General features: G+C 52.3%; 2 protein-coding genes across 5 annotated transcripts in view; one reads left to right on the forward strand and one right to left on the reverse strand.

Moving 5' to 3' along the window:
• YARS1 (tyrosyl-tRNA synthetase 1) overlaps positions 1-9,577 on the forward strand; it is a 43,879-nt gene extending 34,302 nt beyond the window's left edge. For both annotated transcript variants that reach the window (XM_028836407.2, XM_015134550.3), the window contains 5 exons: positions 2,778-2,913; positions 4,174-4,271; positions 5,150-5,343; positions 5,911-6,052; positions 8,733-9,577. In XM_028836407.2, the coding sequence (XP_028692240.1) occupies positions 2,778-2,913; positions 4,174-4,271; positions 5,150-5,343; positions 5,911-6,052; positions 8,733-8,843 (681 nt within the window). In that variant the 3' untranslated portion in view covers positions 8,844-9,577. The remainder of the gene's footprint in view (positions 1-2,777; positions 2,914-4,173; positions 4,272-5,149; positions 5,344-5,910; positions 6,053-8,732) is intronic.
• A 270-nt stretch (positions 9,578-9,847) lies between these two features.
• Positions 9,848-26,640, reverse strand: part of NHSL3 (NHS like 3) — a 36,152-nt gene continuing 19,359 nt past the window's right edge. For 2 of the 3 annotated variants that reach the window (XM_028836394.2, XM_077964370.1), the window contains exons 2-7: positions 16,607-16,777; positions 16,447-16,502; positions 15,767-15,890; positions 15,073-15,186; positions 12,421-14,982; positions 9,848-11,976 (exon numbers count right to left, since the gene is read on the reverse strand). In XM_028836394.2, the coding sequence (XP_028692227.1) occupies positions 11,954-11,976; positions 12,421-14,982; positions 15,073-15,186; positions 15,767-15,890; positions 16,447-16,502; positions 16,607-16,777 (3,050 nt within the window). In that variant the 3' untranslated portion in view covers positions 9,848-11,953. Of the gene's footprint in view, positions 11,977-12,420; positions 14,983-15,072; positions 15,187-15,766; positions 15,891-16,446; positions 16,503-16,606; positions 16,778-18,733; positions 18,807-26,640 lie in introns of those variants that run through there. The other variant, XM_015134542.2, reaches the window with a different exon arrangement.

A 26,640-nucleotide genomic window follows, 5' to 3' on the forward strand; every position in this document is an offset into this window, starting at 1 on the left:
ATATATATATATATATATATATATACACCAGAAATAATATAGGAGGAAGTGATTAACTGACTCTCTAGAAAAGCTTGTGGAGGAGACACTATCCAAGCACTATTTTGCTTGAGGAATAGGAGTTCACAAGGAAATCTGTGAGGGAATAAATTGTACAAAGACATGGTAGGATGAAACAGCATGATGTATGAGGAATTGCAGGTGGTTTGATCTGACTAGAGTCTAAAAGGTGAGGGGGGGTATTGTGGGATAGATAGGCAGGGCCAGGTCACAAAGGGAAGAAGACATAATACCGTATATAGGGAATGAAATGGGAGGTGTTGGCCGGGCGCGGTGGTTCAAGCCTGTAATCCCAGCACTTTGGGAGGCCGAGACGGGCGGATCACAAGGTCAGGAGATCATGACCATCCTGGCTAACACGGTGAAACCCTGTCTCTACTAAACAAACAAAAAAAAACTAGCCAGGCGAGGTGGCGGGCGCCTGTAGTCCCAGCTACTCGGGAGGCTGAGGCAGGAGAATGGCGTAAACCCGGGAGGTGGAGCTTGCAGTGAGCTGAGATCCGGCCACTGCACTCCAGCCTGGGCGACAGAGCGACACTCCGTCTCAAAAAAAAAAAAAAAGAAATGGGAGGTGTTGTGAGTGATTCTGAATTCAGGTCCAATCAATTTATTGGGGCTGTTAGAAATGTTAATATATGCCAGGTGCAGTGGCTCACACCTGTAATCTCAGCACTTTGGGAGGCCAAGGCAGGAGAATTGGCTTGAGCTCAGGAGTTGAAGACTAGCCTGGGCAACATAGTGAGACTCTGTCTCTACAAAAAAAAAAAAAAAAATACTGGCCAGCCATGATGGTGCATGCCTATAGTCGCAGCTACTGGGAAGGCTGAGGTGGGAGGATCGCTTGAGCCCAGGAAGGAGATCAAAGCTGCAGTGAGCCATGATTGCATCACTGCACTCCAGCTGGGTAACAGCGTGACCATGTCTCAGAAAAAAAGTCTTTTGTGAGAATTAGGAATAGATGAAATGCCTCAGAAAAAAGGCCTGCAGCCACGTTATCCAACAGTACTTTCTGTGGTGGTGGATATGCCCTATCTGTACTGCCTGATACAGAGGCCACATGTGGCTGTTGAGCACTTGCAATGTGGCAGGCGCAGCTGAAGAAGGGAATTTCAGTTTACATTTAAATACCCACACAAGGCTAGTAACCACCATATTGGACAGCGGCAGCCCTAGAGCTTTTTATTAAACTTAAATATTCCCAAGGAAATGAAGAAGTAGCATCAGAAACAAAAATGTTCGCATTGTTGTATTAAAAGTGTTCATTCCTAAGGGATGTCCCCTCAGAATATCTAGAAGATTCTTTCAGACCAGATTTGAGATATAAAAAAGGCAGTCAGCCAAGTACAGTGGCTCACACCTGTAATCTCAGTACTTTGGGAGGCTGAGGCAGGTGGATCACGAGGTCAGGAGTTCAAGACCAGTCTGGGCAACACGGTGAAACCCTGTCTGTACTAAAATACAAAAAATTAGCTGGGCATGGCTGCATGCGACTGTAGTCCCAGCTACTCAGGAGGCTGAGGCAGGAGAATCGCTTGAACCCGGGAGGCAGAGGTTGCAGTGAGTTGAAATTGCACCACTGCACCCCAGCCTGGGCAACGGAGCAAGACTCAAAAAAAGGGCAGTCACAGGACACAAGGAACAAAATGGAATTACTGAACTATTACCATGTACCAGCAGTGTTATCATTTTCACCCACATTCAGTGATTTAACCCTCATCCCCATCCTGTGAGATATAGCTATTATTAGCCTCACTTTATAAGTAACAAAGCCGGGCCGGGCGCGGTGGCTCAAGCCTGTAATCCCAGCACTTTGGGAGGCCGAGACGGGCGGATCACGAGGTCAGGAGATCGAGACCATCCTGGCTAACACCGTGAAACCCCGTCTCTACTAAAAATACAAAAAACTAGCCGGGCGAGGTGGCGGGCGCCTGTAGTCCCAGCTACTCCGGAGGCTGAGGCAGGAGAATGGCGTGAACCCGGGAGGCGGAGCTTGCAGTGAGCTGAGATCCGGCCACTGCACTCCAGCCCGGGCTACAGAGCAAGACTCCGTCTCAAAAAAAAAAAAAAAAAAAAAAAATAAGTAACAAAGCCAACACTGGCCGAGTGCATTGGCTCATGCCTGTAATCCCAGCACTTTGGGAGGCAGAGGCAGGCAGATTGCCTGAACCCAGGAGTTCAAGACCAGCCTGGGTAACATAGCGAGATCCTGTCTCTACAAAAAGAAAAGAAAAAAAGAATCAGCCAAAGCTTAGAGGGGTTATGTGCCTAGTTTGGAGTCACACACAGCTAGCTGGGAATCTAATCTCGGTCTGTCGAACTCCAAAGCCCTTGCTCTTTCTTCTTACTCAGCTCTCTCCCTCAGGTTATCTTTAGGCCTTGGATTACCTATGTGAATGTTTCTCTGCTTGTAAATACCACTTGGTCTGTGACCCTACTCTAAGCATAAATGGAGGGACTAGAAGAATTAGACTAACAAATACATTCAGCTCCTAAACACCCTCAAGTTAGTATAGATTTCAGAATCAAAAGACTTGGATTTCGGACACGTTAGTCTTTCTGAATGTGTTTTCCCTTCTCTTTTCTACCTGCCTCACAAGATTATCACAAGGATCAAATAAGACTGTTGGGAAAAACTCCCTTGATCCTACTTTCTTGGATTCAGGTGTCCTGTGCCCTGTTCTAGACCTTATCTCACTAGGTCTTGTTTGATTCTGCAGGTTGTACATCCTGGAGACCTAAAGAATTCTGTTGAAGTCGCGCTGAACAAGTTGCTGGATCCAATCCGGGAAAAGTTTAATACCCCTGCCCTGAAGAAACTGGCCAGCGCTGCCTACCCAGATCCCTCGAAGCAGAGTAAGGCCAGCCGGAAAGGGGCCGATGTCATCAGGAGAGGGAGCTTGTCAATGAGCCTTGGAAAAATGCCTGTCTTCAGTTGAGGGCACAACAACCCAGGGGGTCTGAGTGCAGGAATGTCACGTCCTACTGGCTCCTAGAATGGAACTTGAGTCATTTTGATTTGGCTTTGGTGAACACCAGGAAGTGATCACATCCTTTTGTACCAGCATTGCTGAGAGCTGCTGGTGTAAGATATATACTTTGGTTCTTCTAGTCTGTTTGCTAAATCTGCCTCTTCATTAAAGATAGTGACTGGGGCCAGACACAGTTGCTCACACCTGTAATCTTAACACTTTGGAAGGCTGAGGCAGGTGGATCACTTGAGCCCAAAAGTTAGAGATCAAAACCCAGTCTCTACCCGCCCCCCCCAAAAAAAAAAAAAATTAGCCGGGCATAGTAGCACATGCCTGTAGTCCCAGCTACTTGGGAGGCTGAGGTGAGAGGATCACCTGAGCATAGGGAAGTTGACACTGCAGTGAACCATGATTGCACCACTGCACTCCAGCCTGGGCAACAGAGTGAGACTCTATGTCTCAAAAAAGGAAAAATGATAGAAATTAGGTTAGACCTATTATACCCAACTGGTATATAGACAGTCTCTTATACAGCTGTTGGGCAGAGCCTGCAGAGCTTAGAGAAGCTTATCTTTAGATTCTCCCAGTTTCCTTCTATGTGCATAGGCCTAGCTCTTAGTTGGCCATCCACTTATGCAAAATGCTGAGATACTGGCATTGATAGCTTTGTGCGACCCTTCTAGAAAAAAACTAAGTTAACTGAGTAAAATTTTTTTTTTTTTTTTTTTTTAATTTTTCAAAAAGAGACGGTCTGGCTCTGTTGCCCAGGCTGGTCTTTAACTCCTGGGCTTAAGCAATCCTCCCGCCTTGGCCTCCCGAAGTGCTAGAATTACAAGTGTGAGCCACCACACCTGGCCAAGACTCAGCAAATTCTATATAGAATGCATGAATGGAAATACCTAAAGGAGGCAAAGTTACTACTGCTCCCTCCCCTCTAGTCTAATAATTGAGGGAGAGAACAGATGAAAATCAGGTTTGTCATGTCTGAAAGGTTGCCAACCCAGTATTAAAGAAGTTATAACTCAGTAGACTCTGGGGATTCTACGCTAAATCTTACCTAATATCAGTGTCTTCACGTGGTGTGATCAGCAGCTGATCTGCCACAGGGAAGAATTCTACCTCATGGGGTTCTTCTCATTCCTAGAGCCAATGGCCAAAGGCCCTGCCAAGAATTCAGAACCAGAGGAGGTCATCCCATCCCGGCTGGATATCCGTGTGGGGAAAATCATCACTGTGGAGAAGGTACTCATTTTTCACCACATCTCAGAGAGGCAGATGGGGTCAGGTTTGTCTGTTTCCATCCGGAGGAAACGTGGCCTGGAGATGGGAAGTAACATCCTGAGGTCATATTGCAAGTCAGAGTGCAGGTGTCTAATTCCAGGCATCAGGCTTTCTGTTGCGATTGTCGCCTGTGGACATTACGCAACCAAACACAGCCAGGAACTCGGCATGGGGGACGGATGTTAGTCAGAGGGAACTTGTTTATCTGTTAAATCTGGTCTGATGGACTCATCTGATCCCCATCAGCTTGCCTGGACTAGCTACAGGCCTCATCTTGGATGAGCCACTTTGCCCGCTTCAGAAAGTGGTAGAGGGAAGATGACCTCCTTTTTCCCAGAGACAGAAGGTTATGCACCCAGTGGCCTGGGACCATTGTTCTGGGCTTTTTTTCCCTTCAGCATTGATTTACTTCTCACTGTGTACCCCAACCACCAAAACCACCCTGAGATCAATTCTGGTGCTCCTGCATCAGATGGCAAGGCCAGCAATTGTCCCCCTCCCATCTCCCAGCCCACCTAGGACCTGTCTGGTGCAGCACGTGCACCATAATGGTAGCCATCTAGACAGTCTGGGTCGTTTAATCTCTATCAGAGATCCTTCCACCTCTTAACACGAGCATCTAGGTCCATTTTACTCAAATCTGGCCTCAGTTGAGAGCAGAATATACCTTCAGAGCCCATTCTCCTGTCTGCTGTCTGGGACCCAGAAAGAAAGTTAGCTCTAGGGGGTCCTTCCAGGGCCTCTGTAAGGAGTGGGTGCTCTTTTCTGGAATCCAAGAGTTCACCAGGCTGCTTTTCTAATGGATAATGATGCTCTTCCTCCTGACGTCTCCCTGGCAGCACCCAGATGCAGACAGCCTATATGTGGAGAAGATTGACGTGGGGGAAGCTGAACCACGGACTGTGGTGAGCGGCCTGGTACAGTTCGTGCCCAAAGAGGAACTGCAGGACAGGCTGGTAGTGGTGCTCTGCAACCTGAAACCCCAGAAGATGAGAGGAGTCGAGTCCCAAGGCATGCTTCTGTGTGCTTCTATGTGAGTGAGGACTTGGGGTGGGGCACAGGACCTGGGGAGGCCAGGAAGAGTGGGGAATCAGCCCATATGAAGTCCTTCCACACACCAGGTGGAAGCTGTGAGAACACGTGCCTCTTCCTCGCTGATGCCAAAAGTTGATGCATGAAGGACTTACTGTACAAGTACTGTGAATGAAGCATTTTACCTACAGTTAATTTTGTTAAAATAGAAATGGAGGGCTCAAACCAGTACATGTCCAAGTCTTACTGCTAGTAAGGAGTGGTGCAGGGATTCAAATCCCAGTTTTGATGTCTATAAAGTCCTTGCTATGTTATTTTATACTTCCTCCCCTAGAAACACAGATTTTGGTATCTCTCCTGACACACAATTTTGGTATAGCCTGGGTTAATCTAACCCTGGTGATGTGCAGAGATGTAGCAAGATAAGAGGACCTCCTGGGGCTCTGGTACTGAGGATGCCCTAAATCCCATCAGGGCCCCTGTGTAAAGGCCCAGATTGCTTTGGCCTCCACAGTCACTGGAACCCATCCATAACCTCACCCTTCCCTTGTCCTGTGTGTCTTCCCAGAGAAGGGATAAACCGCCAGGTTGAACCTCTGGACCCTCCGGCAGGCTCTGCTCCTGGTGAGCGCGTGTTTGTGAAGGGCTATGAAAAGGGCCAACCAGATGAGGAGCTCAAGCCCAAGAAGAAAGTCTTCGAGAAGTTGCAGGTAAAAAGCTGTAATTGTTCTCCTTCTTGGCTGGGCTGCCTGGACTGTGTCTCCAGACTGTCCTGTTACTGAAGCCATAGCTGCCCCTCTCTGTTGGGACTTCCTGCATTTGAGTCCCTCTCTTCCTCCTCCTTTCCAGATCTTTCTGAATTCAAGGTGCCTGAGGAGCATGGGGGTCTTAGGACCTTGCATTACATCTCCAACAGATCATTTGAGGCCCTGTGTGAGGGACTTCAGACATTTCTTCATTTGATCTTCAGTCTGTGATAGATTATCCCCATTTTACCTGGCAGGTTACCTGACAAGGCCACATAGGGTCACCAGAAATAATGAGGGCAGGGCCAGGTGCGGTGGCTCACTCCTATAATCCCAGCACGTTGGAAGGCCAAGGCAGGCAGATCACCTGAGGTCAGGAATTCAAGACCAGCCTGGCCAACGTGGTGAAACCCTGTCTCTACTAAAAATACAAAAAATTAGCCGGGCATGGTGGTGGGTGCCTGTAATCCCAGCTACTCCGGAGGCCGAGGCAGGAGAATTGCTTGAACCTGGGAGGCAGAGGTTGCAGTGAGCCAAGATCGTGCCATTGCACTCCAGCCTGGGCAACAAGAGTGAAACTCCGTCTCAAAAAAAAAAGAAAAGAAAAGAAATGATAAGGCCAGGATCAAAACCTTCCCAGGGTCCCTCCTGCCCACCTTGAGTTTAGAGCACTCGTTGTCTCCTTGCTTTCTGGACAATGAAGATCTGGCCTTCCCCAGTGATCCTTGAATTTATTCATTCATTCATTTAACGAATACCGAGTCCATAATGTAGGTGTCAGGCAGTATTCTGGGTGCTTGGCCTACCTCAATGAATAAAGCAGTAGGAGTTGACTCTCCTCATGGAACTAACACTTATGGGTGACTCTTTCTAGTTAATACCGTGTTTCTTCAGTGAGATAGGTAAGTGCTTCTGGAGGACACTGAGAGTCGTTTCTACTCTCCATCCTCTTGCATGAGGCCATTTGCTTTGCCTACTCCCTCCTTTCCTGGTTTTCTAGGCTGACTTTGTGAATCTCTTTTTTCTGGCTATAAAATAAATTTTAATGGTAGAAAACATCTAAAATATAGGAGAAAAACAAACAGAAAAACCACAATATCCTAGTCCTGCCACCTAGAGATACTAAAGAATGTCATTAGTGATTATTTCCTTCTGGTCTTTTGCTATGCTTGGAGTGATAATACGTTTACAGTTTGTCATGCTAAATGCTGTTTATTAATTAGAAACAGGGTCTCACTCTCACCCAAGCTGGATTACAGTGGTACCATCATAGCTCCCTGTAACCTCAAGCCTGTAAACCTCCTGGACTCAAGTGATTCTCCTGCCTCAGCCTTGCAAAGCACTGGAATTATAGGCATGAGCTACTGTACCTGGCCATGATTTTTATTTTATTTTATTTTATTTATTTATTTATTTTTCCTAGATGGAGTCTTGCTCTGTCGCCCAAACTGGAGTGCAGTGGCACAATCTCAGCTCACTGCAACCTCCGCCTCCCAGGTTCAAGCAATTCTCCTGCCTCAGCCTCCTAAGTAGCTGGGATTACAGGTGCCTGCCACCACATGCAGCTGATTTTTGTATTTTTAGTAGAGATGGGGTTTCACCATGTTGGCCAGGCTGGTTTCAAGCTCCTGACCTCGTGATCCACCCATCTGGGCCTCCCAAAGCGCTGGGATTACAGGCATGAGCCACTGCGCCGAGCCTCCTGGCCATGGTTTCTTTCACGCCTCTAATCCTAGCACTTTGGGAGGCTGAGGAAGGCAGATCGCCTGAGGGCGGGAGTTCGAGACCAACCTGACCAACATGGAGAAACCCCGTCTCTACTAAAAATACAAAATTAGCCAGGCATGGTGGCATATGCCTGTAATCCCAGCTACTTAGGAGGCTTAGGCAGGAGAATCGCTTGAACCTGGGAAGTAGAGGTTGTGGTGAGCCGAGATCACGCTATTGCACTCCAGCCTGGGCAATAGGAGCAAAACTCCATCTCAAAAAAAAAAAAAAAAAAAAAAAAAAAATTGAGGGGTTGCACTGTATAGTATTCTACCATAATTGTCAAAATCTAAACTCTTACTAGACATTGAGGTTGTTCTGTTTTTCACTGTTAGAATGATGTGACTGTGACAGATGTCTTGGTGCATAGGCCTTTGCACTTAGGTTTATTTTCTTAAACTAACTCCCTAAAATGAACTTACTTGAGTCAAAAGATGAATGTGAAAGCTTTTGACAAACATCTCTTAGAAAAGCTGAGCCAGCTTACCCTACTGGTATATAAGAGAGTTTTCAGGCTGGGCGCGGTGGCTCACGCCTGTAATCCCAGCACTTTGGGAGGCCAAGGCAGGTGGATCACCTGAGGTCGGGAGTTCAAGACCAGCCTGACCAACATGGAGAAACCCCATGTCTAGTAAAAATACAAAATTAGCTGGGTGTGGTGGTGCCTGCCTGTAGTGCCAGCTACTCAGGAGGTTGAGGCAGGAGAATCACTTGAACCTGGGAGGCAGAGGTTGTGGTGAGCCGAGATCACGCCAGTGCACTCCAGCCTGGGCAACAAGAGCAAAACTCTGCCTCAAAAAAAAAAAAAAAAAAAAAAAAAGGGTTTTCTTGCAGTCCCACCACCATCATTAAAATCATTTTTATCTATCTTGTCCAGGCTGACTTTAAAATTTCTGAGGAGTGCATCGCACAGTGGAAGCAAACCAACTTCATGACCAAGCTGGGGTCCATTTCCTGTAAATCGCTGAAAGGGGGGAACATTAGCTAGCCAGCCCAGCATCTTCCTCCCTTCTTCCACCACCGTGTCATCTGCTCTCTGCAGTCTGCTCCATCCATCACCCATCTGCCCATCTCTCAGGACATGGAAGCAGCGGGTTTGGACTCTATTCGGTGCAGAAATCAGCAATGGGCAGCTCACCCTCCCCGGAACCCAGGATCATCCTGTCTGGCTGCAGTGAGAGACCGACCCCTAACAAGGGCTGGGCCGCAGCAGGGAGTCCAGCCCTACCTTCTTCCCTTGGCAGCTGGAGAAATCTGGTTTCAGTATAACTCATTTAAAAATTTATGCCACAGTCCTTGTAATTGGAAAAATACTGGTGCCCAGGTTTTCTTGGAGTTATCCCAGCAGCTGCGCCTCTAGCTGGGATCCAGTACCTGGACGGGGCTAATTACAGCTTCTCCCCAACAGGAAACTGTGGGATTTGAAAAGGAAAGGGAAGGGAAAACAGAGAACCTAGTGGTCTACCAAGTGGTTGGCAGCTTTCCCAACGTCTGCTTACACTGAGGCTTGGCACTGGGGGGCAGGGCCTGCCCCAGGGCTCTTGGAATTTCCCTTGATCCAGCTAGCCTGGGACATTCCCTAAACCAGCTGCGTGTTAGCATCAGGCAGAATGAATGGCAGGGAGTGATTCTGTCTTCAGAGAGGGTGGGGTAGTTCTCCATAAGGCATCTCGGTTCAATCCCCATCATTGTCATAAATTCAAATAAAATGTCTGAACAAGGGTGTCTGGATGTAAGCTGTACCATCTCAGGAGAGAACACAAGTGTGAGGCAGCTGATGGCCCCTCACCTGGTCTGGGGTTCCTTTACCCTGTAATGGGGGGGTGGGGGGTATAAGATGGACAAAACACCTTGACAGTCCCTTTGGCAGTACTAGGCAGAAGAGGCCCATACTTGGGTCCAATGTGTGCAGCAGGCAAAACATTTTCCCTTCTAAATGTGGGCCCAGGCCACTGCCCTGTCCCCCCCACATTAAGAAGCAATAGGCACAGCCAAGTTTCAATCATTTAATTAACCCCTTTAAATGAAACACAGTTTTTTTCATGTGTCTCACTCAGGCTTCAGGGCAGAGGGAATGGATTTTTTGTTTAGACATATCAAAGACTCAAAAATTTAAAGAAATATATATATGTATATATATACTTCTAACATTTTATGGAAATTAAAAATCAGAGGCTTTTGGTCTCTCCATTTGCTCTAGGTCAAGCTCATTTACCTCAGAGGACAAAGAAGGGTTGCCTCTTCTAGACCCTCCCTTCTCCTTGTGTCCTCTGTCCCACCCAGCAGGGAAACAAGCTCAGAAGATCTAACAGGATGAAGAGTTCCAGTAACGTTGGGGGAGGCAGAGGGAAAGAGAAGTCAGGCTTCCTCCCACCTCCAGCCATTCCCAGGTTGCTGCTGCCAGGGCCTGGTTTCATGCAGCTTTGACCCAGTCCTGGATCCTAGGGGGTGGGGTAGATCAGGAGCTCTGAGCAGAACAGTGCTCACCGATTATCCTCTTTACTAACTCAGTGGGCAGGTGCAGCGTACACCCAGCAGCACTCTCCACTGCCCACAGGCAAGGGAAGAAGATTGATTGATTAGCTACGAGGAGAAGATGGTAGTGACCAGCGGAAAACACCCTGGAGAGGGCCAGAGGAGAACCTGGCTCTCACCACATCCCCTCTGTTCCCAGCCTTGGTGAGGGGGTGGAGAGGTCATGTCAACCTCTCTCTTTAGTGGTGAAGCTAAAAGCAAGGTTCCTTGCCAGACTCAAGCCCAAGTCACTGTTGAGGAAAGAGGATCAAGAAGGAGGGGGTGGCCCTGGGGGGCAGCCACGCTGCTGTGGACCCACAGGGGCCAGTGGGGAAGCCAGCTTGCCTAGACAGATGGCACAGGCTGAAAATAGGTTAACATTCCTGGAGGAGAGTGCAGTAAGAAAGGCTGATACCTAGGGGACCATGACCCAGCCTGCCCTAGGAGCACTGGATGTCCCTCACTGACTAGGGAAGACTTGAGTATGCACCTGTGGCTTCCCATCCTTGTCACTCGGCATTAGCTCCTCCCAGTGGAACCACCTGTGCTGAAAAGCAGCTGCAGAAAGTACATCCACCGACACGAGGAGAGAGAAAGGTCAGAGAATGAAGTGTGGAGGGCCAGGCCTGGGCCTACTGCTCAAGGAAGCTCTCCCCCTCCAGATGCTCCCTTCCATCCACCTCCTCGGTGCTTGCTCAGCCCAAAGGCTCCTGCCTCTGAAGTGCTGGGTGCCCACCCACCCCAGTGTGGTCAAGGAGGCAAGGGGCAGGTGCTTGACACTGCCAAGTACCCCGAGATGACTCTACTGCTCTTCTGCTCACCCATCTCTTTGGGCCCTGGCAGTCTCCTACTTGTCCCCAGCATGGAGCACCTGGCAGAACTGGAAGGCAGGAGGGTGGTTGGTGAGTTGAGGCACAGGAAGGCTAATCCTCTCTGCACCTTTTGTGCTTTGGAATTCCACAGCCCCACCCCTGCCCCCAGCCTAGAGAAGCCTGTGGGAACAAAATGACTTGGCCACCTCCAGGAACCAAGCAAGAGAAGGAGTAAACTGGATTGGGCAGGAGGGCACAGACTGGTCTCAAGCTATGGGCTGGCTGCTGGGGATGGATTTTGCTGCCATGTAAACAGGCCCTTGGAATGCAACTTCCTGGGCCCTGGAGGATGGCCATGCAGCCACTTTTCAAAAGTGCTTTGATTCTGGACTATAGTATGTGCATGGTTTGGACATGAAAAAAAAATGAAACTCAGATGAGGTGTCCTGCTCCCAACTCTGCGGCCTCAGGGCCAGCAGGGGGCGCAGCCACCCTCTCCCGCCAGCTACCTCCTTCAAGATGAGGCTAAGGCCAAGACTGAAGCGGCAACTGCCGGAGGTGACCCCATTCGGGAAAAGGCATGAGCGCGGGATGGTTCGGAGGACAGGAGCAACACCAGGCTTGCATAAATATCGAAGGCCGTGGAGGTTAAGGCTGCAGGCGCCCTCTCTATTAGGTTGTGTCTGCTGTATCCTCTCGTCCTTGGAGCTGCTCAGGTCCCTGAGATTGTGTTTCTGGGATGGGTCAGCAGTGCCAGTGAGGTGCCTGGTGGTCAGGCCAGCTCTTTCTGTAAGTCTAGGGGAGAAAAAGAAGGGACACTTAGCAAGGGGCCTCCTAGCTTAGTTCTGGCACTAAGAGCCCAACAAGGCATACCCTCACCCAACCTTGTTACCCGTTTTACTATGCCTGCAGCACTGGGCTGGACACCCTACAAATGTTCAGACACTATAATGTAGGTGTCACTGCCCCACACTTTACAATGTAGCTAGGAAGGGCAGGGAAAGATACAAAATTAGCCAGGAATTTGGCTATTGAACCTTGGAATTCAGACACAGTAGGCCTGACACTCACACACCATTCTCCTCCTCTGGGGCCCAGCAAGGGTGATAGCTGGCCCTTCCCAGGCATTCTCAGACCATAAAAGTTAAAGATCCAAGAGCAAATACCCCATGACGGGACTTCAGATTCCCACTTCCCATCATCAGCAATGGGACCCCACCCTAGCACTGCCCACTGTACCTGAGCCCGGGAGGCCCATCTTCTCCTCTGGACCCACCAGCTGCACGACACCTCCATTCTCCGCCAGCTCCCCCTTAGTCCTGTCCTGGGTGTGAGGGAGCCCATTGGTGGGAGGAGCAGTAAGGGGTTCAGCTCGAGGGTAACTGGGGGAGGTGGGTGGGGGGACTCCCACAGATGGCTTGCGGGCCACAGGCGGGGGAGCCTTAGGTGACTTCTTTGGGGCCTGGGGTGGCCGCTGCTCTGAGATGCTCCGGAGTTCTGCCACCAGATTCCGCTGGAGGTCAGCCTGCGTCTCAGGGGACATGGGCCGCTCCAGCTGCAGCTTCCTAGTGCCCTTGGAGAAGATGAAGCTGGCCGTCGAGGCAGGGGACTGGGGAGGCCGTGGTTCTGCCTCAGGCGGTCCGTTGGGCTGGGCACTTGAGAGGCCTTCGTTGGCGGCCAGGCTGCAGGCCTTGAGTCGGACGGCAGCATGGAGCCCTGCGGAGGGGGCAGGCACTGGGCTGGCCCGCCCTGACAGGGCCCTTCGTAGTGGTTTCTGGGGGGCCAATGGCCCCAGTGCTGGGGTGGAAGCCCCTGCTGGAGCACCCACAGAGCGCAGCCGCACCATCTGCAGGAGCGAAGGCGTGACCAGGGGCGCACCTACGTCCTCCCTGGGAGGCCCACCGCCCTTGCTGCAGCCCACCGGTTCCTTCTGAGGGAGCCTGGCCACATGCCCTGGGGCAGAACTAGCAGGAGCTGGGGCTGGCGGAGCTGGAGGAGGGTCTGGGCTACCCTGGGGCTGACTCTGCGAAGCAGTAGCTGAGGAGGACGAAGCAGCCGGGGAGCTGACAAGCTCTGGGGAGCCTGAAAGGCCTGCAGGCTCAGGGCTGGCCACAGAGAAAAAGGCCTCCTCAGGTGGGGGGAAGTCAGCCATGGACAGGTCCTGCTCCTCAGGGGCAGGGGGTGGGGGTGGGGGCCAGTTGGGATCTTGGAGGGGCTCCTCAGCAGTCTCTGGGGCAGATGGTGCCTCCACAACCACCTCTGGCTTCTTAGTGGGTGGTGGGGGTGGATGGTAAGATGGGGGTGGGGATGGTGGGGGTGACTGGTCTTTGGAGATGACAGGAGACTCCTGCAGTGGGGTCAAGATTGTCTGGGAAGTGGGAGGGGACTGGGGACTGGCATCAGTGGTAGAAACAGGCCCAGGAACCATAGCAGGGGCGGCTGGAGCAGAGGCAGCTGGGTTAGGGCTCTTGGGCTTGGAGGGAGGTGGAGAGAAGGGGGCAGGCACCTTGGGGTGAGGAGGTATGACAAACCTGTCACCCAGGGGGGTCAACATCTGTGGCCCAGAGCGGTCTGAGGGGGCTGGGTCAGAGGAGGAGGAACATAGAGACGTGAGGGAAGAGGAGACGGAGGCCCCAGGGGAGCGAAGGGACGTGACACGCTCTGGTTTAGGGGGCTGGGCCTTGCCTGGGGAAGCAGGGGGACCTGCCAGGACCTTGGGAGGGAGGGTGGGAGTACCACTTTGGCTCGAGTATCCACTGGAAGGTGAAAGCGTCCGTTCTGGGGAGCGTGGGGGGCGCCGGGAGCCACCCGGAGACAAGCCAGGTACCCAGTTGTTTGCTGGGTTGGGTGGACAGGGTGCTGCCCCCGCCCCTTCTGAGCCACCAGTGGTGGGTGGCCGAGGCGGCTGGGGCTGCTGCTTACGCTCAGGCTTAGGGGGCAACCCTAAGGGCCCATCAGGCACTGCTAAGCCCCGCTGATGGAGGGAGTGGGTCCGGCGGGGAGGGGGTGGAGGCCGCTTCAGCTTACGTAGGGACACACTCCGGCCAGACAACTGCCCACTGCTCCGAATGCTGAGTGTGTCTGAGGCCTCAGCGGTGCTGCCCCCACTGGGGGAGCCCCTCCCACTGCCTCCTTGGGGAGGGGGTGCCATGCTATTGCTAGCCATAGAGCCCTCCGGCTGGCCCTCAGAGCCACCCTTAGAGGAGAGGGTGGAACCGTCAGAGACAATGGTGTCGGAGGATTGAGAGTGGCTCCAGGTGTCACTGGAGGAGGACGGGTGGCGGCTGCGGGGCTGTGGGCTGGAGACCGAGGAGAAGCGCCCCAGCGAGCGGACTGAGGCTGGGCTGGCCGAGTGCAGGCTGCAGCGGCTTAGTGTGCGCAGGCTGCAGCGGCCCAGGGCCACCACGTCCACTGTGGGCGGCAGCACAGCATGTGGAATCAACTTCGACAGGTAGGTGGCCTGGGGGGAGATGGACATGGCCGGGCTCAGGGACTCTGCAGGCCCTGCCCCTCCTGTCAATCCAGGCACTGCTAAGGACATGGGCCGGGTCAATGGTGGGGGCCGGGCGCCCGTGGACCGGCCAACAAAGGTGTCATCCCGGTAGACACGGTCAATGTGGCGCTGCAGCATGGCCTCTGTCTCAGCACTAGCCTCCGCCTCTGCCTCCAGCGCCTGCAGGGACACCCGGGCCCCCATCCCTGAGGTGCCTCGGGGGCGGCCGTCCACTGTGGGGATGCGTACAGCATCCAGTGCACCAGGAGCCCGGGGCGTGCCTGGTGCCTCACGCTCATTCCGCAGGCCTGGAAGGGACAGGGAGGAGGTGGGGTCAGCAGAGAGGGATGACCAAGGCTCCCCACCCACCACCACTGCCCTCCTAAACCAGGCCTCACCGAGCTCCTTCTGCACATGCTGCGGGAGTCCTAGCACAGTGCTCCGCCGCTCCCGCCGACGCCGCCCTGACTTTCCAGATTTGGGAAATGAGTCATGGGGTCGGAAGGTGGAGCCTGGGGGCCGGTCGGGGGAGAAAAACTGTTACAGCAAAGGACTCAGGGCACATTCTGCAGGGCACTACTTTTGTAGTAAGAGCTCTGCGAGAAATGATTTCCGCAGTCAAGTAGGTATGGGCAAGGCTAGGTTAAACAAAGCTAGAGGCTTCTTTTCTGTAAGACGTCTGGAAGGCTACTAAGTCAACGATGGTAATTTCCCTTTAGTGATAGCTTATTATTTAGTAAACATATTATCATGTGTTAGTCAGCATGCTAAACATTTGGCATTCATTCCAATAAGATACTTATCCTCATTTTTAGAGAATATCAAACAGAAGTTCAGAGAGGTTAAGGGTTTTCCCAAGGTCACACAGCTGGCACGTAGTTACACCAGGCCTCCAACAGTTAAGATTTTCTAACTCTTAAACTGCTTTATAGTTAGTGTGTATCATGAATGTGCAAGAGGACACAGGGTACCGTGTTTCCCGAATTCATTGAATCAGAGAGCCTGGCGAAACACTGGATAAGGAGGAAAAGAAGCTACAGATGCTGGGACCCAGTGGCGCCCCCCGTCCCTCTCCCCTGCCCGTGAATCCACCTTTGCGCTGGATCATCTCCGAGCGGATGGAGAGCGCGTCCTCTGCTGTGGAGCTCTCAGCCACGTAGGAGGTGGTCTGGCTGCAGGAGGAGATGTTGTCTTCATCCGGCGCCGTCCGTGAGGACTATCAGGGTAGAAGGAGATCAGGCCCTGATCTGGCTGGCGCTGCCTCCTCAAGGCTCCCCAGTGGAACTTTTTTTATTTTTGAGACGAATCTGTCGCCCAGGCTGGAGTGCAGTAGCGAAATCTTGGCTCACCGCAACCTCCGCCTCCTGAGTTCAAGCGATTATCCTGCCTCAGCCTCTCAAGCAGCTGGGATTATAGGTACCTCCCACCATACCTGGCTAATTTTTGTATTTTTGGTAGAGACAGGGTTTCACCATTTTGGCCAGGCTGGTCTCCAACTCCAGACCTCAAGTGATCCACCCACCTTGGTGTCCCAAAGTGCTGGGGTTACAGGTGTGAGTCACCATGTCTAGCCTCCCACTCGAACTTTTGAGTCACATATCCCCTCCAGCATCACCTAGCACTGAGAAACCCTGGACTGGCCCTCAGGGGTCATTTAGTGTAGCCTTTTGTGATAGAGGAAAGAAACTGAGACCCAGAAATGTTCCAAGATATCCTTGCCAGGGGTCAAGCAGGTAGAGAAGAGTCAGGACTGAGTTGGAGACAGGGCTCACCTGGATACTCTGGGTGTCTCCATGGTCCCAGCCGCCCTTGTTCAGTTTCTGTTTCTCTGGAAGACACCAGAAGGGTTTGTTGAGTTAGGCCCCTGACCTTGAGAGCTGACAATGCAGCACTGGAGGGAGGAGAGGGGAGTGGAGTGGAGAGGAAGGTTACCTTGGTGTTGTAGGGAGCGGAGCCCCTCCTGGGCCTGAGTGTGCAGCTCTTCCAGGTGCGGGGGTCGCCCACTGGGGAAGAAGACGTTGTCCTGGTGCTCATCCACTGCAGACCCTGGCCCCTGGCCGGGCCCTACACTTAGACGTTTGTCATTCTCAGCCTTGGCAGAGCCTAGTGGGAGGGAGGAGGAAGGGAAATGAGGCAAAGGCATCTGGGCCCTGCAGGTGCACAGGTACCATGGCAAGGGCACCCACGGTCCCAAGACTGCACACAGCCCTTGCATATACAAGCAATGCCCCCTTCCCCCAGTCTGGACACATAACCCACAGTTCTGCAGTAAACACTCAACACACACAGCCCCCATATACACAAACTACACCCAAGTGTACATAAATCTAAGTACCCATCATACCACACAAAGGGCCCCATATAAGGCACCACACACAGGGCACACAGGTACACAGGTCTACTGTGTATGTACACAGCACCCACAGACATCGTTCATGTATATAAACAAAGGGCATCTGAGTATAAACACACGTAGGTACGCACACTGAGCACACCCAGCCCACACGTAAACACAACACCCACAGTCCCTGCTCTGTATATACACAAACAGTAACCAAGTATATACACGACTGTGTACTCACACATCACTCAGGGCCCCACAAAAGACATCCCGAGTATACACATAGCCCATAGCAAATACATTGCTCTCGCCTCCATACCCAAAACCCCACTTCACAGGAAAACAAACCACCCTTTTCATGCCACCGCTTGACCCAGGTCCAGGAAGAAGACACCATGGGAAATCAGGAAGGAGAGCTGGCATGAGTTACAACCAGATTCCCAGAAAATCCTAGGGGGGATGCAGACCAGGGAGATAACTTCCTGGGTCCCCTACTCACCCATGTGTCTGCCCCTTAGTGGAAAGATGGGCAGGGGAGGGGAGAAGAAAGACCCAGGCCCCTCCACCCGCCCAAGGGAGCTCCAGTCTCTCTTGGGGAAATAGTCCCAGGTATCCCCCTCTCCTGGAGGCCCTGGCCCTGGCCCTGGCCCCTGCTGCAGAGGAGCCAGAGATCCATTACAAAGGATCCTGTTACAAGCCCCGCCTGTGGAGGGGCTGGCCATCTAATCCTGGGGATGGGGGGCTGTGTCAGCACTTTGCAGCCCCAGCCCCCCTTTAAATGAAACCCACAACATAAGCAAAAACACTGGAAGGGTCATGTGACCTTGGTAGCACCTTATAAAGCGACAGGAACAAAACAAGCCCTTTAAAGGGCCATGCCCCAGGAGCAGGGTCCTCAGTTCAGAAACCTGCCTTTCCTCCTCCCTCAGCCCATTCGTCAACAGCCACAGCTCCTGCCCCAGGGAGTCTGCAGGAATCCCACAGGTCAGAGCTAGGAGGCCCCCAACAGATCTGACCAGAGCAGTGTCCTAGATCCCCAGATTTTGCCAGCGGGGAAGTGGTTCAAAGGGGCAAGGCCTTGCCTAAGGTCACCCAGCAATAGGAGTCAGACAGACCCTGGACTCAACTCCAGGTTTCCAGAGGGGACTCATGGATCACACTCAGACTGGGGGCCCCCAACCCTCAAAAGTCCAATAAACTCTGATCTCTATGTCTTAATCCAGGACTGAAAGCCCAATTCCTAGGAGAAGGAAGGAGGAACAGGCCCCTCCCTCCAAAACTTCTCCATTCCCAGGCCTCTAAACAAGATTTCACTGAGCAGGCTCCCCAACTTGCAGTGGTACTACTCTCCTCTCTTCTGGGCTGTCCACGTCCCGTCCTCCCCGGCACACTAGAAAGGCTAGTACATCTTGACTGGGAGGCTGTACCCAGTAAAGTGTGGGTACCCCGGCAGGGAGGCAAATCTCCCGGGAGGGCTGCAGGCTTCAAGGTCAGAGACACCTGGATCCATCCTCCCAAGCCACAAGCAGGGCCCAGACAAAGGCAGCAACAAAGCGGCTGGACAAAAGCACAGGCGGACGGGAGATTCTGGCCTCATTATCAGCCCCCAGCCCCCACCCCATTACTCTTGCCCAGTCTTGATCCCCCATTCTACATAAGGGTCTGGCAAAGGGAGGCATCGAGCATCCCTCCCCTCCCCCCAAGCCACACCCACTCACCCTTCTTCTTAAATAGCCCTAGGAGCGCCGGGAGGTGGCGGCCCACGAACACCACCATGACTGCGGGCGCCACTCGGGATGTTCCCTATCCCACCCAGCGTCTCCAGAGCAGAGTGCGGGGCGTGCCTTCACTGTAACCCAGCACTATGGGGATGTGAGCCCTCCCGCCCAGCCGCAGAGCGCCGGCTCCAGGCAGAGGAGGGGGAGGGGCTGCTCTCCAGGTCCTCCTCCCACCTTCGCCACTGATCCCGCCCATCTGCCGACCCCGCCCCTCAAACGGGGTGCAGAGGCACAGAAAGGAAACTGCGGCCAGGAGTCCGTGGGTGTTCTGCTCCAGTAGAGTATGATTAGGAGGAACGAAGATACTCAATCCAGTAGCGGATCACTCATCCTGCCCCCAAGTCCAGAGTTAAGGCAGGGGTCCCAGCTGCCAGATGGTAGGTGGAGGGGCCACCAGACTAGACTTGGCAGAGTGCCCACCTGTAAGCCTCCTGGCTGGCTAGAGTAATTCCCTGGGGAAAGAGCTCAGAGCCTGTAGCAGCCAGGCAGGAGCCCAGAGCTGCTAGTGGGATGGCAAGGCTGTGGGCAGAGGCCCCCAGAGGGGCAGGGGCCAGTCCCAGGACACAGTCCTGGGAAGCCAGGGAGATACCCAGAGCAGAACCACAGTGGCTGGAGGTACAGCCCCTCATACATATGTTCAGCCCCACACTTTCCACAGGACTTTCTTCCTACTTTGGCAATGTGACATCAGAAGCCCAGAGAAACATGGCCGGTCGTGGTGGCTCAAGCCTGTAATCCCAGCACTTTGGGAGGCCGAGACGGGTGGATCACGAGGTCAGGAGATCGAGACCATCCTGGCTAACACGGTGAAACCCCATCTCTACTAAAAAATACAAAAAACTAGCCGGGCGAGGTGGCAGGCGCCTGTAGTCCCAGCTACTCAGGAGGCTGAGGCAGGAGAATGGCGTAAACCCGGGAGGTGGAGCTTGCAGTGAGCTGAGATCCGGCCACTGCACCCCAGCCTGGGCGACAGAGCAAGACTCCGTCTCAAAAAAAAAAAAAAAAGGCCGGGCGCGGTGGCTCAAGCCTGTAATCCCAGCACTTTGGGAGGCCGAGACGGGTGGATCACGAGGTCGGGAGATCGAGACCATCCTGGTTAACACGGTGAAACCCCGTCTCTACTAAAAAATACAAAAAATTAGCCGGGCGCAGTGGTGGGCGCCTGTAGTCCCAGCTACTCGGGAGGCTGAGGCAGGAGAATGGCGTGAACCCGGGAGGCGGAGCTTGCAGTGAGCTGCGATCCGGCCACTGCACTCCAGCCCGGGCGACAGAGCGAGACTCTGTCTCAAAAAAAAAAAAAAAAAAAAAAAAAAAAAAAAAAAAAAAAAGAAACATAGTGAACTCTCCAAGATCACACTTAATCTTGCAGAGGCTCGACTTCAAAGCAGACCTCCTTCTCCCCTAGCCTGGAATTCTTCACATTGGCCCCACTCTGTCAGTGATTCTGTCCTGGATCACCAGGCAGGGAGAACAGAATTAGCCAAGAAACAGCCCATGAGTGAAGGCAGTAAAAAAGGAGGTGAGGTGGAGAAGTACTGGGAAGGAAGTCAGGTCCAGGTTCAAATCCAGCTCCATCACACAAGTCATGACCTCATATGAAAACAAGGCCAATAACTCCTCTTTTTAAGATTGCTGTGGCTCACGCCTGTAATCCCAGCACTTTGGGAGGCCAAGGCGGGCAGATCACTTGAGGTCAGGAGTTCGAGATCAGCCTGGCCAACATGGTGAAACCTTGTCTCTATTAAAATTAAAATTAAAAATTAGGTTGGTGTGGTGGTGCATGCCTATAATCTCAGCTACTCGGGAGGCTGAGGCAGGAGAATCTCTTGAACCCGGGAGCTGGAAGTTGCAGTGAGCCAAGATCCCACCACTGCACACCAGCCTGAATGACAGAGCGAGACTCCATCTCAGGAAAAAAAAAAAAAAAAAGATGGTTGTATCCATTCATTTGATCAGCAAACATGTATTAACCTAGTACTAGGGACTATAGTTAATGGAGAAGAACTTTATCTTGCTCACCAGTTTATCCCCAGAGTCAAAATCAGTGCCTGGAACATGTTTTTTTTGTTGTTGTTGGGTTTTTTTTTGAGATGGAGTCTCGCTCTCTCGCCCAGGCTGGAGTGCAGTGGCCGGATCTCAGCTCACTGCAAGCTCCGCCTCCCGAGTTTATGCCATTCTCCTGCCTCAGCCTCCCGAGTAGCTGGGACTACAGGCGCCCGCCACCTCTTCCGGCTAGTTTTTTGTATTTTTTAGTAGAGACGGGGTTTCACCGTGTTAGCCAGGATGGTCTTGATCTTCTGACCTTGTGATCCGCCCCTCTCGGCCTCCCAAAGTGCTGGGATTACAGGCTTGAGCCACTGCGCCCGGCCATGGAACATGTTATGAGTTGACTTCAAAAAATATTTGATGAATACATGGATGAGGTAAACTAACAATGTAATTTTGGGAAGTGAAGACTCCAGAGCCGTGACAGGAAGGTTTGGTGGGGCCGGAGGGGAGAGTAGTTTAGTTAGGTAGTCAAGAAAAGTCCCTCTAAGAAAAGAATAGGCTGGGCACAGTGGCTCACACCTGTAATCCCAGCACTATGGGAGGCAGGAAGATGGCTTGTGGTCAGGAATTCAGGATCAACCTGGGCAACAAGGCAAGATCCCATCTCTACAAAAAACTTTGAAAATTACCCAGGCATGGTGACACACACCTGGGGTCCCAGCTATTGTGAGGCTAAGACAGGAGGATTGCTTAAGCCTGGGAGGTTGAGGCTGCAGTGAGCCATGTTCTAGCCACTGCACTCCAGCCTTGGTGACAGGCATCTTTAAAAAATAAAATCAGGCCGGGCATGGTGGCTCACGCCTGTAATCCCAGCACTTTGGGAGGCCGAGGCAGGCGGATCACGAGGTCAGGAGGTCGAGACTATCCTGGCTAATATGGTGAAACCCTGTCTCTACTAAAATACAAAAATATTAGCCGGGTGTGGTGGTGGGCGCCTGTAGTCCCAGCTACTCAGGAGGCTGAGACAGGAGAATGGTGTGAACCCGGGAGGCGGAGCTTGCAGTGAGCTGAGCTCGCACCACTGCACTCCATGGAGCCTGGGCGACAGAGCGAGGTTCCCTCTCAACAACAACAACAAAAAAAATAAAATTGGCCAGGCGCGGTGGCTCACGCCTGTAATCCCAGCACTGTGGGAGGCCGAGGCGGGCAGATCACCTGAGGTCAGGAGTTTGAGACCAGCCTGGCCAACATGGTGAAACCCTGTCTCTACTAAAAGGACAAAAAAATTAGCCGGGTGTGGTGGTGCACACCTGTAATTCCAGCTACTCAGGAGGCTGAGGCAGGAGAATCACTTGAACCCAGGAGGCAGAGGTTGCAGTAAGCTGAGATCCCGCCACTGCACTACAGTCTGGGCAAGAGTGAGACTCTGTCTCAAAAATAAATAAATACAATAAAATAAACAGAAAAGGACATTGGAACTGAGACTTGCATACAGAGGAGCCAGTCAGGGCAGGTACCTGGGGGACAGTCTTCTAGACAGGCTACAGCAAGTGGAAAGGCCTTGAGGCAGGAGTGGTGGGTTTCAGGGAAGACAGAGGAGGCCAGTATGGCTGGAGGATTGAGCAATGGAAAGAATGGTAGGAGACAGAATCAGAGGAGAGCAGGTGCCAGGTAAGGCTAGGCCCCATACGCCTTGAGGGTTTCAGCTGGGTAGTGACACTTAAAAAATATTCCGGGGCCGGGCGCGGTGGCTCAAGCCTGTAATCCCAGCACTTTGGGAGGCCGAGACGGGCGGATCACGAGGTCAGGAGATCGAGACCATCCTGGCTAACACGGTGAAACCCCGTCTCTACTAAAAAATACAAAAAAAACTAGCCGGACGAGGCGGCGGGCGCCTGTAGTCCCAGCTACTCGGGAGGCTGAGGCAGGAGAATGGCGTAAACCCGGGAGGCGGAGCTTGCAGTGAGCTGAGATCCAGCCACTGCACTCCCGCCTGGGCGACAGAGTGAGACTCCGTCTCAAAAAAAAAAAAAATATTCCAGGCCAGGCGCAGCGGCTCAAGCCTGTAGTCCCAGCACTTTGGGAGGCCGAGACGGGTGGATCACGAGGTTGGGAGATCGAGACCATCCTGGCTAACACGGTGAAACCCCGTCTCTACTAAAAAAATACAAAAAACTAGCTGGGCGTGGTGGCAGGCGCCTGTAGTCCCAGTTACTCAGGAGGCTGAGGCAGGAGAATGGCGTGAACCCGGGAGGTGGAGCTTGCAGTGAGCTGAGATCCGGCCACTGCACTCCAGCCTGGGCGACAGAGCGAGACTCCGTCTCAAAAAATAATAATAATAATAACATTCCGGCCATGCACGGTGGCTCACATCTGTAACCCAGCACTTTGGGAGGCTGAGGCAGGTGGATCACTTGAGGTCAGGAGTTTAAGACCAGCCTGACCAACATGGTGAAACCCCGTCTCTACTAAAAACACAAAAATGAGCTGGGTGTGGTGGCGGTGTGTACCTATAGTCTCAGCTACTCAGGAGGCAGAGGGGACAGAATTGCTTAAACCCAGGAGGCAGAAGTTGCAGTAAGCTGAGATCACGCCATTGCACTCCAGCCTGGGTCAGAGTGAGACTCCATCTCAAAAAAAAAAAAAAAAAAACAATATTCTGGGCTAGCACTGTGGCTCACACCTGTAATCCTAGCACTTTGGGAGGCTGAGGCGGATAGATCACCTGAGATCAAGAGTTCGAGACCGGGCCGGGCGTGGTGGCTCACACCTGTAATCCCAGCGCTTTGGGAGGCCGAGGTGGGTGGATCACTTGAGGTTGGAAGTTTGAGACCAGCCCAACCAACATGGAGTAACTCTGTCTCTACTAAAAATACAAAATTAGCCAGGCATGGTGGCGCATGCCTATAATCTCAGCTACTGGAGAGGCTGAGGCAGGAGAATCACTTGAACCCAGGAGGTAGAGGTTGCGGTGAGCCAAGATCACGCCATTGCACTCCAGCCTGGGCAAGAAGAGTGAAACTCCATCTCAAAAAAAAAAAAAAGAGCTCGAGTTCCAGACCAGCCTGGCCAACACAGTGAAACCTCATCTCCACTAAAAAAAGTACACAAAGGCCGGGTGTGGTAGCTCACGCCTGTAATCCCAGCACTTTGGGAGGCCAAGGTGGGTGGATCACGAGGTCAGGAGTTTGAGACCAGCCTGGTCAACGTGGTGAAACCCCATCCCTACTAAAAATACAAAAATTAGCCAGGCGCAGTGGCGGGCACCTGTAATCCTAGCTACTCAGGAGGCTGAGGCAGGAGAATTGCTTGAACCCAGGAGGCGGAGGTTGCAGTAAGCTGAGATCATGCCACTGCACTCAACCTGGGTGACAGAGCAAGACTCCCATTTTGGGGGGAAAAAAAAATTAGCCAGGTGTGGTGGCAGGCGCCTGTAATCCCAGCTACTCGAGAGGCTGAGGCAGGAGAATCTCTTGAATCCAGGAGGCAGAGATTGCAGTGAGCCAAGATCACAGCCATTGAACTCCAGCCTGGGCAAGACAGCAAAAAAATTTCATCTCAAAAAAAAAAAACAAAAAAGGTTTCCTGGGAGGCTGGGCTTAAGCCCAGGAGTTCGAGGTTACAGTGAGCTATAATTGTGCCACTGCACTACAGCCTGGGCAACAGAGTAAGTCCCTGTCTCTAAAAAAAAAGTAAATATATAAAAATAAAACTTAAAAAAAAAAAAAAGATTCCCCTGGTAACTCTAAAAAGCACAGCAGAGACTGTGAAAGAGAATCTGTGAACTATATATATGTATCTGTGCAGTATCCCACCAGCCGTGCCTAAGGACACCCCTCTGTCATAGCACCTTTCTCTCTGAGTCTCTAGGGAACTAAAAATTCACAGAGGCTCCCAAGCAACACAACCCCCCTGCAGTCCCTTCCCCATTTGCTGCCACCCTAGCACTGGCCTCTGAGACTACTCAAGTACAAGCTGAGGTCTTACTCTCCAGAGAACAAACATTTGTGGAGCTGAATCGTCACATCAACAAATCAATGAGATCTAAACAACAATCCTAAGAAGTAGGCACTTTTATTCCTATTTTATAGAAGAGGGAATGGAGACCAGAGGGAGCAAGCATTATAAAGCTGCCCTCTCTGGCCTCCACGGTATAAATGGCAAATCAGTATTCTCAGAACAACTTGAATCCAAAAGTCATGTTCTGTGCACTGTGCCAGCTACAAACCTGATCTCCCCTCTGAAAAAGGGTCATGGGACGCTACAAATTGGAGGTTTCTTGACCACCTACTGTCCCCACTATTCCCCTCTTAGGCCAGATCCACCCACCCACCCACCCACCCTTCTTATCAGTCTCACACAAACAGAAAAGACCAGTAGACCGACATTTGCAGGGTGATTAATTCATGCCAGGCACCATGCCAGGTCCTGGTGAAAGGCAAAATGCAGTCTCTGTCCTCATGGGTCTTACAAAAGTTCTTCGAGGCAGGTACTGGAAGGTACTTTCCTAGTAATTGATCATGGGCCTATGAGGCTCAGAGAGCTAGGTGACTTCCCAAACTCTGGCTGGCTCTAAAACTGGAGCCTTTCACCACACCGGACAGTCATCCTCAGCTACCCTCTAAGCAGGGAAACTAAGGGCTGAGTTCCTGTCAAGACAGGGATAGAGGAACATCAGCTCTTCAAGGTCCCAAGCCCACAGCTGGCAGTCAGGGCCACAGCTGCAAATTCCCAGAAATCCAAGGGCTTACATTCGATAACATCTGGTTGCCCCAGCAACACCCCTCCCCCTTCCCACCCAAGTCAGAGCCCGCAGCCTCTCGGAGTCACCCCAGATCTATACACCTGTGGCTTGGTTGGGGAGGGGCTCAACAACCTGAGTCTCAGGTGACTGGGAAGGGTACTTCACAAAGAAACTGAGGTCCAGAGAGTGGAAAGACCTTGCCCACAGCCACACTTAGAGTCCTTGTTCCAGGGCTTTCTGCCCTGGCAATCCAGAGGTGCAGCCTAGGGCTGAGGCCATGAGGGAAGCACCCCATACCGCACCTCCATCCCCAACCTGCCTGGGGGAGGAGGCTTCCTGGATCTGAGAAGACACTGCTTCTGGTGGCCACGTCCCCAGCACACAGGGCACACCGGGAAGCACACTTGCGGGCTCCTCAACTCAGACAGTTTACCAGGGCAGAGACTCGGGCAGCAGGCAGCGTCCCACTGAACCCGGGAGGCAGAGGTTGCAGTGAGCTTAGATCATGCCACTGCACTCCAGCCTAGGTGACAGAGCAAGACTCCATCTTTAAAAAAAAAAAAAATTAGCTGGGTGCCCTGCACAGGTGGGCACTCTCAAAACCACACCCACATGGCCGGGCACCGTGGCTCACACCTGTAATTCCAGCACTTTGGGAGGCCAAGGCGGGCGGATCACGAGGTTAGGAGTTCAAGACCAGCCTGACCAACATAGTGAAACCCCGACTCTACTAAAAATACAAAAATTAGCCAGGTGTGGTGTCAAGCTCCTGAAATCCCAGCTACTCAGGAGGCTGAGGCGGGAGAATTGCTTGAACCCGGGAGGCGAAGGTTACAGTGAGCCAAGACCACGCCATTGCACTCCAGCCTGGGTGACAGAGTAAGACTCCATCTCAAACAAACAATAATAAACACCCATAAAGCACACCTAAGCCACCCTAGTCCCTGCCTTCCTCACCCGTGAGCGACTGCACAGACCCACACACGGCCTGCCAAGGGGCTGTGTGTACAGAAAAACAGGTGTGTGTAGCCCCTACTCAGGGGCTTTCCAAAGCCTGGGGAAAGGGCAGAATGGGGAGGGAGCCCCTGCCTCCCAAGGCCATGCACATGCGCAC

The sequence above is a fragment of the Macaca mulatta genome, chromosome 1 (assembly GCF_049350105.2).
Source record: "Macaca mulatta isolate MMU2019108-1 chromosome 1, T2T-MMU8v2.0, whole genome shotgun sequence".
Lineage (NCBI taxonomy): Eukaryota > Metazoa > Chordata > Mammalia > Primates > Cercopithecidae > Macaca > Macaca mulatta.